The sequence below is a fragment of the Marmota marmota genome, unplaced genomic scaffold (assembly GCF_001458135.2).
Source record: "Marmota marmota marmota unplaced genomic scaffold, marMar, whole genome shotgun sequence".
NCBI classification, from domain to species: Eukaryota; Metazoa; Chordata; class Mammalia; order Rodentia; family Sciuridae; genus Marmota; species Marmota marmota.
In genome coordinates, this window is record NW_026000082.1 from 33921927 (window position 1) to 33937472 (window position 15546).

Consider the following 15546-nt stretch of genomic DNA (forward strand, 5'->3'; position numbering starts at 1 on the left):
TTGAACTTGCAGCCCTTCTCCTCAGCCTCCTGAGTAGCTGGAATTACAGATGTGCATCTCTGCACCCAGCTATTTTCATTATTTCTACCAGATTCTATTCTTACTTCAACTTTCTATGGATGTAGTGGTTAGTAGAAGAAATGAAAGCAGGTGCGACTTTAAGAGCATAAGCAATCACATCTGTTTGGGAGGTGAGCCATTCTTATTTTAGTTAAATAGAAATGGAGTATTTCATTTTTATAACATATTTAGTTTTTAAATTTCTGTCTCCTGTCAGTAGGGCATAGAAAGGTGGCATTAAATGCAGGGCTTAGAATCCAATTTTTTTTCTTTTATTTGTTTTGAAAATTAAAACAGGAAGAGCAGAGTCTGAAAAGATAAAGATTTTACTTAAATAATTTACTAAGTAGTATATTTAGTGGGAGCTCATTAGTTCAGAATTTAATTTGATCCTAGCTTTACATGATTATTTTTCCTGAATTCAAATATTTAAGATTTCACCTTACTTATTTTCATTATTAATATCCAGAAGAATTAAGTTTTTCTTTAAATTCACTACATATAGACAAATAGTTGGTTGTGAATTTATTTGATATTCCAGTTTGCCCTATTTACAGTGATTTTGTGTGTCTGTGTTAACAGTTACGTAAATGTTCCACATTAAAGCAGGTTAGATGTTATCATAACATACTGACTTGCTAGGCCAGTCTCTATCATTTTAAATGTAACTCTAATCCTTAAAAAAAAATTTTATTTTATTATCTGCACATGGCTGTCATTGTAAAATGTTTAATTCATTAGGCACTATAGTAACCAGCGAAAGTGGTTCCACGTGTCGGCTTTTCCAAGGTATTATAAAAGTCATTGTGTACACCTCTCTTGACTTGGTGCAGCGTGTCAGTTTGAAAAGCCACGTGCAAGTTTGAGATTTTTGAGATTGGAACGAATGTAGAAAGCTTGGGGTAGCAAATATTAAAAAAATTATTCTCTGATGACCTCAATGATAATATTTTAAGAGTATATAAAGCTTTGAATTCCCCTCTTTTTTAAAGCAGATTGTGAAGACTGTGGAAAAAGAGACTTGAAATCCAGTCACATAATTATAGTAAAGAACTATTAGCCCTCATGGAAGAAGAGCAAGATTTACCAGAGCAACCAGTAAGTATTTCCTTTAACAATTTAAAATTGATTGTAGAAGAATTAATTCTGGACTGGGATGTGGCTCAGTAGTGGAGTACTTACCTATTATGTATGAGGCCCCGAGTTCAATCCCCAGCACTGGAGAGGGAGAGGAGGGGAGCTAATTTTAAGAGATTTTAAATATTACTCAGTTATAGATTCCAAATTTAAAATGAAAATAAGGGAAAGACTCCTTCTTAGTTTCCCTCTAAGAAAACAATATTATATGTTTTTAAACTCATATTTGGCTAATTAGTGCCAAGAAATTATTCAGAAAATTCAGCATTACAAAGTGAATATTGTATTATATTTTTCTTTAACAAATCAGTGGTTACTGTTACGGTTTTTTAAAAATAGAAAAGGATGTCTGTTTACCAATGAGACATCACTATTTCCATTAGAAAATTTTATTTTTATCTAAATTTCCCTAATTGACTTAATTTTTTAAAAGAGTAGTAGTGAGGAAAGTATAATTTGATCACTAGGTAATTTTTAAGATAGATAAGACCCTAAAGACTAGATTGAATTCTTAACTTCTTTAAAAATTTAAGTGTCTCCAAATAATATGGGTTTTTTGCTTTGTCATGGCTTCTTTTTGTTTTTTGACCTTTTAACGTAAATAATATGAAGCAAATGTGGTTTTGCTGTTGTTGCTGTTTGTTTTGATTTTTTTTCTGTTTGTTTTTTTTTTTGTTTGTTTGGTGGTGCTGGGATGGAACCAGACAGGGGCTTCACATGTGCTAATAAGCAAGCACTCTACCACTAAGCTAGACTCCCAGCCTAGGGGTGTTTTTCTTTCAAAATGAGTTTATGTTACAGTCTTTCCTTTTATGTTCAGATTTGATTTGCTATCCTGAGTGGGCTTTTTGATTTTAAAGGCAGAAGAGAATACGGAGTAGTGCCTATTTACTCATTTTTCCCCCCTGGCACTGGGAACTGAACCCAGGGGTGCTCTGCCACTGAGCCATATCCCCATCTCTCTTAAAGTTTTGAGACAGGGTTTTGCAAATTACTGAGGCTGGCCTTAAACTTGTGATCCTCTTGCCTCAACCTCCTGAGTTACTACAGTGATTACAGGTGTGTGCTACTGTGTCTCATTTACTTATCTTTATGAAGATCCAACCTACAAAAATATGAATTTTGAAAACAGATAATAGAATGTATTTTTTTGTGTGTGTTCTAGATGTATTCTTTTTTTAAAATTTTTTATTAGTTGCTCAAAATCTAGATGTATTCTTTACATCACAAAAGGGCATACACTCACTTCCACCTAAATAATGAAATATTTTAATATATTTTTATTTATGTTAAGAATTGAATAATGATTATTACTTTGCCATTATTCTTTTAGCCTTCTTGTTTGAGGTAAGTAAGAACTTTGAAGACATAAGCAACTAATAAAAAGACCTTTTGAAACATTTTAAATGTGATTTCTTATCCTTGGTGGGACATCAATAATCAGGGAAACAATAAGATTAAAAATCATCCTAATAAGTGCCTTGTGAGCTCTCTGATATATGCACTATAAAAAAGTTGATCTCATTGAAATGAAGAGTAGGTTAGAAGCAGCTGGAGATATTGTAGGCATGGGTGGAGAGGGGATGATGGAGAAAGGCTGATCAAGGAGCTGTAAGTTATTTGTGTAGCTAGATAGGAAAAAGAAGTTCTGTTGTGCTCTTGAACAGCAGGGTGACTATTGATAATGTTAATGTGCTGCATATTTCAAAAAGCTCGAAGTATGAATTTTGAAAGTTTTCATCACAAAGGAATTATAAATATTTGAGGAGATACATATGTTTAGCCCGATTTAAACATTGCACAATATATATGTAGAACAAATCACCTGGTATCCCATTTAAAAAAAACATCCTGAGCTGTGTATGTAGGATACGCACCATTGGTACAAATAGCTTAGTAATAAATGTACAAAATAAAACTGTGTCATTAGGTATTTACTATAGTAAGACCAAAATTACTCATTTTCAAGGTACTTATGAGTGTTGACATACCGTTGAAATGGTATTGTTGTTAGTTACTCCATACCTATTTAAAGTAATGAGAATAAGGCTAACCTTCTGACAGGTTATCTCTTCTACTCTGCTTCATTTCCTTGTCATTTTATTCAACTTCTATAATATGATATGCAGCAACTAATTCAGAGGAAGGTAAGAAATTGAAGTACTTTAAAATAAATTTGTTGCTGACTGTAAATGGTTATTGCCATGGTGCATCATTTTCTTACTGATTGGTACACAGGTCTAAATTTATAAAGGTGATTATGTGACAGCATGAAAGGGTCAGTGGCACTTAAAGAAAAGTCCAGTATTATACATAGTTTTCCTGGAAACAAGATGTACAGCATGCCCCTCGGCCCATAGGGGGAAGCACCAATGTCAGTCAGGACACAGAAAAGAGCTATGGGAAGACAAATATATTGGGGTTTTTAATTTCGTTGTTCTTTACTCTTCTTACTGAATTATTCCTTTCCACTTGTTTTTCTTCTACTTGCATGTTCTACCTAAAAATTTTGTTCAGGTTAGCATTCACAGCAAAATGTTAACCTCACTTATTCTTTATTATTGATCAACCCTCATCTCCCTGCAAACAGGAGTGATTCTGCTTACTTTAAATCACTCAGTCATTTCTCCCTATCTTTATCTGACTCAACTTCTCTGAAGCAGCTCATACTATTGTCCAAACTTAGACTTTTTGAAGAGTAAAAGAGGGACACTAACCACACTTGGTTTTGGGATGAGAGATGTAAACAAGACCATTCCTGGTAAATTGGAAGCATTAAAAAAATTTTTTGTGGCTACCACAAGCCCCTTTGTGGCTACTTGAATTCAAGTTTTAAAATGGCATATATGCATAGGAAAAAATTTTAGGTGGTTGTATACCAAATTTGATACTGATTATATCAGTGTATGGGGCAGAGTAAATCCACATATTTATATTCTGTACACATCTGTTTAGTTTGGATTTTTTAAAAAGCATTCATGCCTTTTGTATTCAACTTTTTAAAAAAGAGAAATTAGTTATACTTACCATAGACAAAATAAGTACTATGTGATTTTATTTAGCCAAAGTATAATCTAAACTAAAACATAGAAAAGAAGTGGAGTGTGGAGAACACTCTTTGAGAACAAAAGGACCTTTAAATCTGTGTGTGGTGCTTGGAGAGTAAAGAGAAGAAAGAGGTGAAACAACCAGTGAAGAAAGAAAGACTGACTCAACCTCATATTTCTTTTTGTCTTCTCTGTCAAGGAAAATAATGAATAAACTGTAAAGGATAATATACCTGAATTTTTAAAAAATATTTTTATTAGTTGTTGATGGAGCTTTATTTAATTTATTTATTTACATGCGGTGCTGAGGATCGAACCCAGTCCCTCACACATGCTAGGCAAGTACTCTACCACTGAGCCACACCAACCCCAGACCACTGAATTTTTTTTAAAAACTATTTTAGTTTTATATTTATAAGCAAGCACCTAATGAGTTTAATCCTCCAGGCTCATGATGAAAGTTTTAATTCCATAGATCTGAAACTTACAAACATTTGCCAAACCAGCATTTATCTCCGAAAAGGGTCTTAAAACTGAATATAAAGAAATGTTGCACTGTTTTGTTTTGATTTGCTTTTTATTTAAAAGCAATAGCAGAGAGGAATTAGGTATTGAAAGCTATAGAGTAGTGCTAGCTTAATGCTGATTAATGACAACATTCTAAAGCAGATTATTGATTAGACCTTTGTACATACTTAGTTTCTGGTAATTGTCATATCATTTTCTAAGTATATAATTTTCTATTAATTGATAGCTTCAAGTTTTAGGATATGAATGGATCAAGTATGTGTGACACTAGAAAGATAGAAAAAATCATATTTTTAAGTATCAAAGGGTAATAAGATGACTTCTTTAGGGACTTTCACTATGTAAATTGCAGTATAAAGATTTTTGTCATTCTTGTTTGGTTGTTTCCTCTTGTGATCCTGGGGATTGAACCCAGGCCTTGCACATGCTAAGCAGGCACTTTCCCATAGTGATGTCTCCAGTCCCTAGATATTTTCGGACTTGGTGCAGTGCTTTTTTAGTTTTGTTTAGGTTTTTTTTTTTTTTCCTCCCTCTTTCCTGACACTGGGAACTGAACCCAGGGATGCTCTACCACTAACGTATATCCCCAACACTTTTAAAAAATTTTTGAGATAGGGTCTCACTAAGTTGCCTCAAACTTTTGATCCTCCTGCTTCATTCTCCTGAGAAGCTGGGACTATGGGCTGTGCCATAGTGCTTGGCCTAGTACTGCTCCATATACTGTACTTTTCAAGCAGAGACTGCACAACCTTCAATCAGAGTATCCCCCGTCTATAAATAGGATTATTGCATTTTTTAGAAGGTTGCTTATGATAACAATTATTTAAGCTCAAGTTATTTTTTTTTAATTATTATTAGCTAAGTGTGAGCCTGTTAACATTACTTAATAGAAGTGCCACTTCCTCCGAAAGTAGGTGTAGGTATCATCCATTTTATTTTATTGTGAGGTTGTAACTAAAGGATGCCAGTTTTGTGTCCTGTTTGTATAGGCATAAAAAATATTAAATAGATGAAGGGTTTTTTTTTCCTCATTTGTTATCAGATTCCACTTAGGTAAGTGGAAGTATGTATGAATAGATACATTATATATGTTTTCATGTATGCTTATATATACACAAATGGTTTTTTACTTCATGGACTTAAACAATTTTGTTTCTGATTTCTGAAATTAGCACAGAGCTAAAAAAAATATATTTATGATAATCAAGTAGAACCAGCACAGTCCAGGTGTGATCTTCACTCTGGGAATTATTTTTAGGCCACCTCTCATCTAAATTAATGCAAGAGCCTCTTCAGATTTTCTTACATTTAGGGTTATTCCCCTCCTATTCATTTTCCATCTGTACTTTATCTGAATGATCTTTCTAAAATTCAGAATGGATCATGTTGCCTTGCTAATACTTGAAGACTCCTTGATACTCTCAAAATAACATTAAACTCCTTAATCTGGTTTATAAGGCCCTTCACAAGTAGGCTTCTATTTACCTGGTTTTACCTAATTTTACCATCCCTTCCCTCAGACTCATTACTCCCAGTTATAGTGAATTTTTAGTGCATTTTATGTTCTCTGTTTCCCGTGAACCTTTTTTACACTTGTTCTTTCCTGTATGTGAATTAGTGTATTTCCTCCCACTTTGGATGTAAGTTCCTGCTGAAATCTAGTATATCCCTCAAGTCCTCAATTGAATTAAAATCAGAATGTTATTAGCAGTGTTAACTAGTGGGAATATATTGTCCATATGCAGAGTCAGAAAAAAATTCTTGAAAATTACTATACTTTTTTTAAGTTGTAGATAGTCACAATCCCTTTATTTATTTTGTGTGTTTATTTATTTATTTAATGTGATGCTGAGGATCGAACCCAGTGCCTCAAATGTGCGAGGCAAGCTCTCTACTGCTGAGCCACAACCCCAGCCCTCACCCAGCCCCTAAAACTACTGTCTTAAACAACATTTCCTCCAAGAAGTTTTTTCAGCTTTCTACCTTACTATGTCCTATATTCCCTGGCCACCTGCCCTGATAAAAAAGACTTTGGTACCCTTTCTCTGTGTTCTATAGCACCTTGTATTTCTATAGGAACCCTTAATCTCATTGTTTTATGACCCATTTTCTTATCTGTCTTTTCAATTAGACTATACATTCTTGAAGATCAAGGGCTGTATTTTTTTTTATCATTATCAGGAAGACTTGGTAGAAAATGCTGTGTTGAATGAATGATATAGGATGACTATGACCAGAACTCCTTTTATAAATATTTAACATTGGAGAATCTATCATAGGGTATTTACCAGTTTGGGAAAGGATAAGAGCTGCTATGAGAGTAAATATGTAAACGAGTGAAATAATTGTTTGTAATTATTCAGTATAAAGTATTGTATATAATTGGCATGTTATACTTTTATAGGGCTTTGTACCAGCATCCACAAACACCATTATAGTCGCTACAATGTCATTAGGTGATAGGAGTTTTTTGGCTCTGTATAATCTTATGAGACCACTGCTGTATATTCAGTCTGGGTTTGTCCTTTACTGAAACATTGTGATGTGGTGTATGACTTTTTTTTTTTTTTTTAATTCGTTTTGCTCCAAGACTTTTTTTTGTAAGTTGATTGGCTAAATTTTTATTCTATAATAAATCAGATTTCTTGAATGCTCTAATTTTCTTTTTTCTCAATTTATTTGTTTTAGGATTCGGATTATAGCTCAGTTGGTAGAGTGCCAGCTTCGCATGCACAAGGCCCTGGGTTCAATCCCCAGCATCACACAAAAAAAATTTTGTTTGTTGTTTTGTGTGGAGACTATATACTATTTTGGTTACTTAATCAACCAGCTCATAAATACTTTCCTTTGATAGTAAAAATAATCTTTGGGTACACTAAAAATAAACTTATCTTCCTATTGGAAAAGTACATTATTATCTGACCTCATGTAAATACTATCCTTTTCAGGTAGGAAGGATGGAATATTGTAACAAGAGTTGATGTTTTGTAATTCGTGAAATTTTGACGGGTGAATAATCTAGAAAGTAGAATTTTTTCCCATCTTTAGTTTGACAGTTTGTAATTAATATATACTTAGGTCAGCTCATTTTCTCCCATCCCTTCCAGTGAGATTAGGTTATACATTTATAATAATTAGATTTTTTTTTTTTCTGGTCACAGCCTGCATACCATCCTGGAATCCTTCAAAGCACCTAGTTGGTTTATGTTATTTACTATCATACAAAAGTTTCAAATTTTTATGTAATCACTTCTGTTTTCTTCTTTATTGCTTTTGGACCATGCTTGGTAAGGATTTATCTACCTCAAGATTTTGGTTTTGGTTTCTACTTAAAATGCCTCTATAATTTTGGTTTTTAAATTCAGAAGTTTTGGGCTAGGGTTGTAGCTCAGCGGTAGCGTACTTGCCTGGCATGTGTGAGACACTGGGTTCGATTCTCAGCACCACATATAAATAAATGAATAAAATAAAGGTCCATCAACAACTAGAGAATCATATTTAAAAAAATTCAGAAGTTTTTTTCTTCCTTTTTTTTTCCTTTCTTGACAACTATGAAAATTAAGACAGTATTAAATATAACACAAGTTAACATGCCATAAGCAAAAAACAAAACAAAAATGGTTAATTTTATTTTACTTTGGAATTGTATATCTTCATAATGAGAAATTTTGGGGCCTTGTCTTTATTATTTACCTTATCTGAAATGTTAATCATATTAAATAACTGTTTTCACCAGATATTTTTTAAATTAACTAGTAGAGTTTTTGTCTTCTTTTTTTACCTCCAAATACTTTTAAATATTCATAATTTGAATGACTAACCATATTAAGCATGTTTCTATTACAAACAATTTTTCTTACCAGAGAGCTCTAAAATTAGACTCTATAATATGAAAACAGGGAAATTCATTAGCTTTAATCATTGATCTTTCATTTGCGGACTCTTAAATTATTGATGGAAATGCCTTCACCTCAGAGAAGTAGAAAAAGTGAAATATGGAAGAAAAGACAGTGTTGTATGAAAAAAAAAATTTTTAATTACTGGTAATCTAGTAATAATTTAAGTAAAATGTGTCTTTACAAAGTAAAACCAACTAGTTTTTATCCGCATTTGAATACTTTATCCTGGTAAACATCCTACATTGAGTAAAACTCCTGGTAAACACTTTGAGTCTGAAGAGTAGCTGAGGGCCGGGGTCATGGCTCAGTGGTGGTGCTTGCCTAGCATATGTGAGGCACTGGGTTCGATCGTCAGAACCACATAAAAATAAATCAAACAAAGATTTTTTTTTTTTTTTTTTTAAGAGAATAGCTGAAGCCTAGCATGGTGATGCACACCTATAATCCCAGCTACTTGGGAGATTGAGGCAGGAGAATCACAAGGTTGAGGCCAGCCTCTGCAACTTAGTGAAACACTATCTCGAAATAAAAAAAAGGGCTGAGGATGTAGTTCAGTGGTAGAGTGACCCTGGGTTCAACACCCAGTACCACCACCTCCCCCCAAAAAAGTAAAAAGGATTAATAAATAAATCTAAGCCAAACAAAATGAAACAGTTATCCTCTAGTATTATTAATTAATATATAATTGGCCCTCTGTGTCTCTGGGATTCACATCTGTAGATTCAACCAACCCCATATTGGAAATATTGGAGAAAAAATTGCATCTGTGTTGTACATGTACAAACTTTTCCTTGGCAGTATGCCCTAAGCAATATAACAGTGATTTACATAGTATTTATATTTTATTAGGTATTATAAGTAATCTAGACATGATTTAAAGTACATAGGAGGATATACATAGGATATATACAAATACTACACCATTTTAAATGAGGGACTTAAGCATCTGTGGATTTTGGTATCTATGAAGAGTTCTGCAACTAATCCTTTAAGGATCCTGAGAGCCAATTTTATTTGAACAGCTAGGTAATTTCAAAAACAGACTACTGCATCAGTTTGTTTGTATATTTGTTTTTGCAGGTGAAAAAAGCCAAGATGCAGGAACCAGGAGAGCAAACTTTAAGGTATGTAAAGTTGAATTTCTTATTTCTTATTTTGAGACAAGGTCTCACTAAGTTCCCCGGGCTGGTCTCAAACTTGTGATTCTCCTGCCTTAGTGTCTTGAATGGCTAGGATTATAGATCTACTTTTTAATGATCTACTTTAATTTTTTTTTTTCATATGTAGGTTAGTATATGGGCATTTGGGTTTACTGCCTTTTTTAAGATTCTTACCAGCAGCTTTCACATTTTGAATTTATTTAAGGTTAAAATTTCTCTCTACAGTAGGACCACTTGAGCTCAAGAGTTCAAGACCAACCTGAGCAACATAGCAAGAGCCCATCTCAAAAATATTTCCCTCCAAAATAACTTTTCCCCAAAATTCATGTGCTGATTTTATTTTTCTTATGCATTTATTATTTATTCAACAGTGTATACTGAACTCATGTAATAAACACACACAAAACACACACACACACATCAGGCACTATACTATATTCAGGAGACTTGACGATAAAAATGAAAAATGCTGTATTCTTCACACAAATGTACAGTTTACAGAAGAGGAAGCATGAGCCAAAATAAGGGAAATCCAAGGAGTTTGGCTTTATCAAATGGGACTGAGATGCCTTAGTCAATAACTTTATCACCTCTATAGAAAGAGGCAGTTTCTTTGCACCTCATGATCTGACTTCCATGGCACCATGGTTTTCAGTTTCCACAGGTTTTATCTCTTATTATTTGTCCACCAACTAGGACAGTCAGTAACTGCATCACTTCTAAGACATTAATTTCAAGAATCCTGTTTTTTTTTTTTTTTTACCGCCACCCACTATGATTCCAGCTCACTTCCAGAACTGCCATGCTAGCCATGTGATGTCTCACATTCCAATCAAATGATCTATCACATTTTTACTATCACCTCTATACCCTTTTCCTCAAAAGAACTTCACTTTCTTCCTTATGCTACTTAAAATTATAAGATCTAATACTGTAATCAATCAGTCCCTTGTAGACATTCTTAACTTTCTTTTTTTTCTGTATCATACTTGCCTAGCAAAGCCACAATCTTGCTTAAACCAAACCATCCACCTATTCTATGTATATTCTCAATTACTCTAACACTATAAGAGAAAGATACAAAACCGTACTGACTAGTCTTAGTTTCCATTCATGCTTACATCTTAGGCATGTACACAGCATTCCCAGTATATGATTTACCAGTCTTTAAAATTATCTTTCTTACTTTCTTTGCTCCCTCCATTTCCCTTTTCTTCCCACTGTGCTTATTCACTTGGCTGTGGATTTTGCTCCCTAATTCAAAGAGAAATCGGGACAATTAGATAGGAATACCTCATTTGTCTAACATAGTACCTCATTCTATAGATACTCTGTGCTCTTTCTCTGTGAAATTAATTCTTCTTTTTTGTTTTTTCTGATTGAACCCAGAGATGTTCTATGACACTGAGAGCTATACCCCTAGCCCTGTTTATTTATTTATTTATTTTGTGTGTGTGGTTGTAGATGGACAGCATACCTTTATTTTATTTTTATGTGGTGCTAAGGATTGAACCCAGTGCCTCACACATGCTAGGCAAGTGCTCTGCCACTGAGCTACAGTCCCAGCCCCTTTATTTATTTTTTGAGACAGTACTTGGCTAAGTTGCCCAGGCTGGTCTTGAACTTGTGATCCTCCTGCCTCAGCTCCTGAGTTGCTGGGATTACAGGTGAGTGCCACCATGCCTGGCTTTAATTCTCCTGCTTTTATCCAAGTCTAACCCTCTTTGTACTTGAGAACCTCCCACCATTGCCTTTTTCTGTAATGATCTCTTATTGTTCCTTCATTTTAAAAAATTATGATTTTGCATAGTATAAAATTTACCATTTAAACCATTTTAAGAGTATAATTTAGTGACCTTAAGTACATTCACTTTGTTATGCAGCCATCAACACCATCCATCTCTAGAACATGTTTCATCTTATGTGCTATAGTTAATTTACTGTTTTGGTACTGTTTTTCTCTTTAGTCTGTAGTTTCTCAGTTGAATATGTAGGGGATTTTGCTGTATATAAGTTTATAAGACCAAAGGATCTTAGGAACTGGCTCAGTATATACTAGGCTGTACAAATAGCACTTGTAAGATACATGATCTGGAAATAGTCTTCCATCTAGAAATAGTCTTCAACAGTGGAGTGAACCCTAGATTTATCCAGGTACACACAGAAGATACCCTAGTCGTAACAGTGGAAATGTGAAATTCTGGTCCAGTTTTTTGCTTTTCCCCATGAGGATTCTATTTAAGTAAGTATGAGATGGGGCTAAAGTCATTTTTTTACCAATTCAGATAATTATAATGATTCAGCAATTTGGGAAAACACTGATAAAACTACTTCAAATAAACTTCATTGAAGGATTTAGCTTTAAAAATAAATACAACTAAGAAAAAATTAACTAAACATTCAAAATATGCCAGAAAAAAACCTTTTTTTATTAATACTTCAGTATTAGAGGTGAGTTTCAAAAATTACATGGGAGCTTTAAATATTCTTATGTAGAAACTACCCAAACCTCTGATTTTTAGTCAAGATTATCTTTCCAGATATATGGAGGCTATGGTACTTCATCCTTTATCTCTTCTTAGAGTGTGGAAGAGCAAAGCAGATTTCTTTCTAGAGAGCATGAATATGGGAAGGGCGCCTGGGCTGGAAAGAAGTTGTAATATAATAACAGTTCCGTTTTATTGTACATAACTGTTTTTTAGCTTTGCTCTTAAGTACTTCTAAGATATTAAGTTATTATCCTCATAGCAGCCCTATGAAGTGGAGTCTATTTTTATTCTCATTGACAGTTCAAAAAATTAGTGAAGAGAACTACTTTGACCTATCCAAGGTTATAGAGCTAGTTAATGGAAGAGTGGAATATAAACTTGAGCAGTTTTGCTCTGAAATATTTACTGTTAATCATAATGCTGTACTAACTAGTTGGGCACTACTAGGGAGTTGGATGTGAAGTAGGAGGAAAAGGGAAACATTATGAGGTACTCAAGTTGGAATGATTTCCATTCCAGAATTTCAGTGGGCTCTTCCCAGCATTATAGTATCTAACATAATGACATATCCTCCCAGCTCACATTGATTTACCTTTTAGAATTTCTCTTAATTTGGGGCTGGAGTTTTGGCTCAGTGAGAGAGCACTTGCCTAGCACATGTGAGGCACTGGGTTCTATCTTTCAGCACCAAATAAATAAATAAAGATATTGTGTCCCATCTACAAGTAAAAATATATATATTTTTTAAAAATTCTCTTTGTTTTCCTACATGTTTTTTTAAAAAATGCTTAGAACATGAAGCTCAATGGTAGAGCACTTGCCTAGCATGTTTGAGGACCAGACACTGCAAAAAAAAAAAAAAAAAGGTGCCTGGTCCTAGTTGTAACAACAAATAGAAACACATACACATATACATACACACACAAAAAATAAATGTATGTAGCCAGTCGTGATGGTGCACACCTGTAAACCCCAGTGGCTCAGGAGGCTAAGGCAGGAGGATCGCAAGTTCAAAGCCAGCCTCAGCAACTTAGTGAGGCACTTAACAACTCAGTGAGATCCTGTCTCTAATAAAATATATAAAAGGACTGGGGATGTGGCTCAGTGGTTAAGCACCTCTGGGTTTAATCCCCAGTACCAAATAGATAAGTGTGTGTGTGTGTGTGTGTGTGTGTGTAATTTCCCCCGCCTTGTGTCTAGGACCATGAGAAAGAACTGTAGGATACTGAGGGTACTAGCCTTGGCCCTAGCTCTTTTCATGTAGTTGTTATAAACCACAAATAAGGATATCAGGAAGATTTGCCTTGCTTCTTGCTTGTATGGCCTAGGAGGAAAATGGGTTTAATCTCATCACTTTTAGCAATGCAGCAAACCAACCAAGGGCTAATGTATTCATTTTGGTTCTCCCAGTCAAGTAAGCAGCCCGGATGTCAGTGACCAGAAACCTGAAACATCGAGCCTTGCTTCAAACCTTACCATGTCAGAGGAAAGTAAGTACTATGCATGATGGAAGAGGCATTCCTATAACCAAGTAATACTCTTCTTGTATAATTGGTTTTTTCTAATTGCTGGATTATTCTAGAATATCCAGAAGGTTCTCTTAGTTTTTGTGTGTGCATACTTGTGCTCTCCTATAAACTTTATTAACATGCCAGCTGAAAAAAGTCACATGGAATCTTCCTACCCAAGCAGTCATATTCAGTGACTTTTGTTTTGTTTTGTTTTGAGGTTGGACATTCTAAAAGTAATAGTGCTTTGCCCCAAATCAGAAAAGTTTGTGGGCCTACCCCTGATGGCTCCTCTGGAGGACTTCGTATTTTTCTGCCTTTCTAATAAAAGCAAGTGATCCTACCTATCAGTCTTAGTCAGGAAAATAAATGGTCCCTGAGGAAGATCCAGCTTAATAAGATAAACCCTCCATGTACCAATTTTCACTCTCCTGATTATATTTATGTATTAGATACCTCCCAAAAATGTATAGTGTTCTGTTTTTTCTTTTGATTAAACCCAGGAATGTTTAACCACTGAGCCACATCCCCAGCTCTTTTTTATATTTTATTTAGAGACAGGGTCTCACTGAGTTGCTTAGGACCTCACCAAATTGCTGAGGCTGGCTTTGAACTCATGATCTTCCTGCCCCAGTCTTCTGAGCCTCTGGGATTACAGGCATGTGCCACTGCACCCAGCTAGTGTTCTGTGTTTTTCTTATAGAGACATAGCTTTGTCTAGCAAACTCACTCACTCCGCTAAATTTTTCTCCCCAGGACAAGTACTCCTTCCTGAAATTAAATAGCTATGCTCTTCCATATTTTATCACATACTTAAAAAAGAATAAATTTGTGTCAGACATTTTTGTAAAAGGCACTAGTTTTGGAAATATCTTTTAAGACAGTCAACCTATAAACTTTCCTTAAAAAAAAAAAAAAAGGCATGGCTTTAAAAATTTTTTATCTTGAGTTCTATATGTTATTTCTTCAAAGCTGATTTTATTTCAGTGGTTCTTAAACTGTTAGCATAAGACATAAGAATCATTCTGAAATGCTTGTTTGTAACAGAATTCTAGGCTCACTTTCAGAGATATTATTATTCAGTGGGTCTAATATGAATGGGGAATCTTCATTTTCAGGAAGTTACTAGGTCAGTCTGGTATATATGGCAAACTCTTTAGTGAAGTGTTTCCTCTGATTTCTTGAGTATACTAATTCCCAGAAAAAGACCTGTTCTCTAAAATCTCATACCACAGCCAGAAAATAAGCTGAGTCTTTTTTGCTCCTTCCAAATAATTTTTCTTCTTCTTCTTCTTCTTTTCTTTTTTGGTACTGGGGATTGAATTTAGAGGCATTCAACCACTGAGGCACATTCCCAGCCCTATTTTGTATTTTATTTAGAGAGACAAGGTCTCACTTATGCTGTGGCTGGCTTTAAACTCACAATCCTCCTGCTTCATCCTCCAGAGCCACTGGGATTACAGACATGCACCACCACACCCCGCTCTCTTCATTTTTCCTTCAAAAACTCTTGTTCCTTTGAAGTCTTTATCTATACCTTCCTTCCCATTTCTTTTTACCTTAGACTGAACTTCAAGCAATTTTATTCTTTAAAGACTAGATCCTCTTTGTTTTTCTCCATCCAAACTTTTATAGCTCTCTGATTTTAACATAGATGTCAATTACTTAGCTAGTACCCTTCATCTCTCTTTGTTTTAATTTTCCTATTTACTGAGCAT

At 34.5% G+C, this 15546-nt stretch overlaps 1 protein-coding gene across 8 annotated transcripts in view; it reads left to right on the forward strand.

The window, feature by feature from the left end:
• Eya3 (EYA transcriptional coactivator and phosphatase 3) overlaps window positions 1–15546 on the forward strand; it is a 102505-nt gene that overhangs the window by 28148 nt on the left and 58811 nt on the right. For 5 of the 8 annotated variants that reach the window (XM_048816002.1, XM_048816001.1, XM_015485412.2 and 2 more), the window contains 3 exons: window positions 1056–1158; window positions 9752–9795; window positions 13731–13810. In XM_048816002.1, coding sequence (XP_048671959.1) covers window positions 1126–1158; window positions 9752–9795; window positions 13731–13810 — 157 coding nt within the window. In that variant the 5' untranslated portion in view covers window positions 1056–1125. Of the gene's footprint in view, window positions 1–1052; window positions 1159–9751; window positions 9796–13730; window positions 13811–15546 lie in introns of those variants that run through there. The other 3 variants (XM_015485413.2, XM_048816004.1, XM_048816005.1) reach the window with 3 other exon arrangements.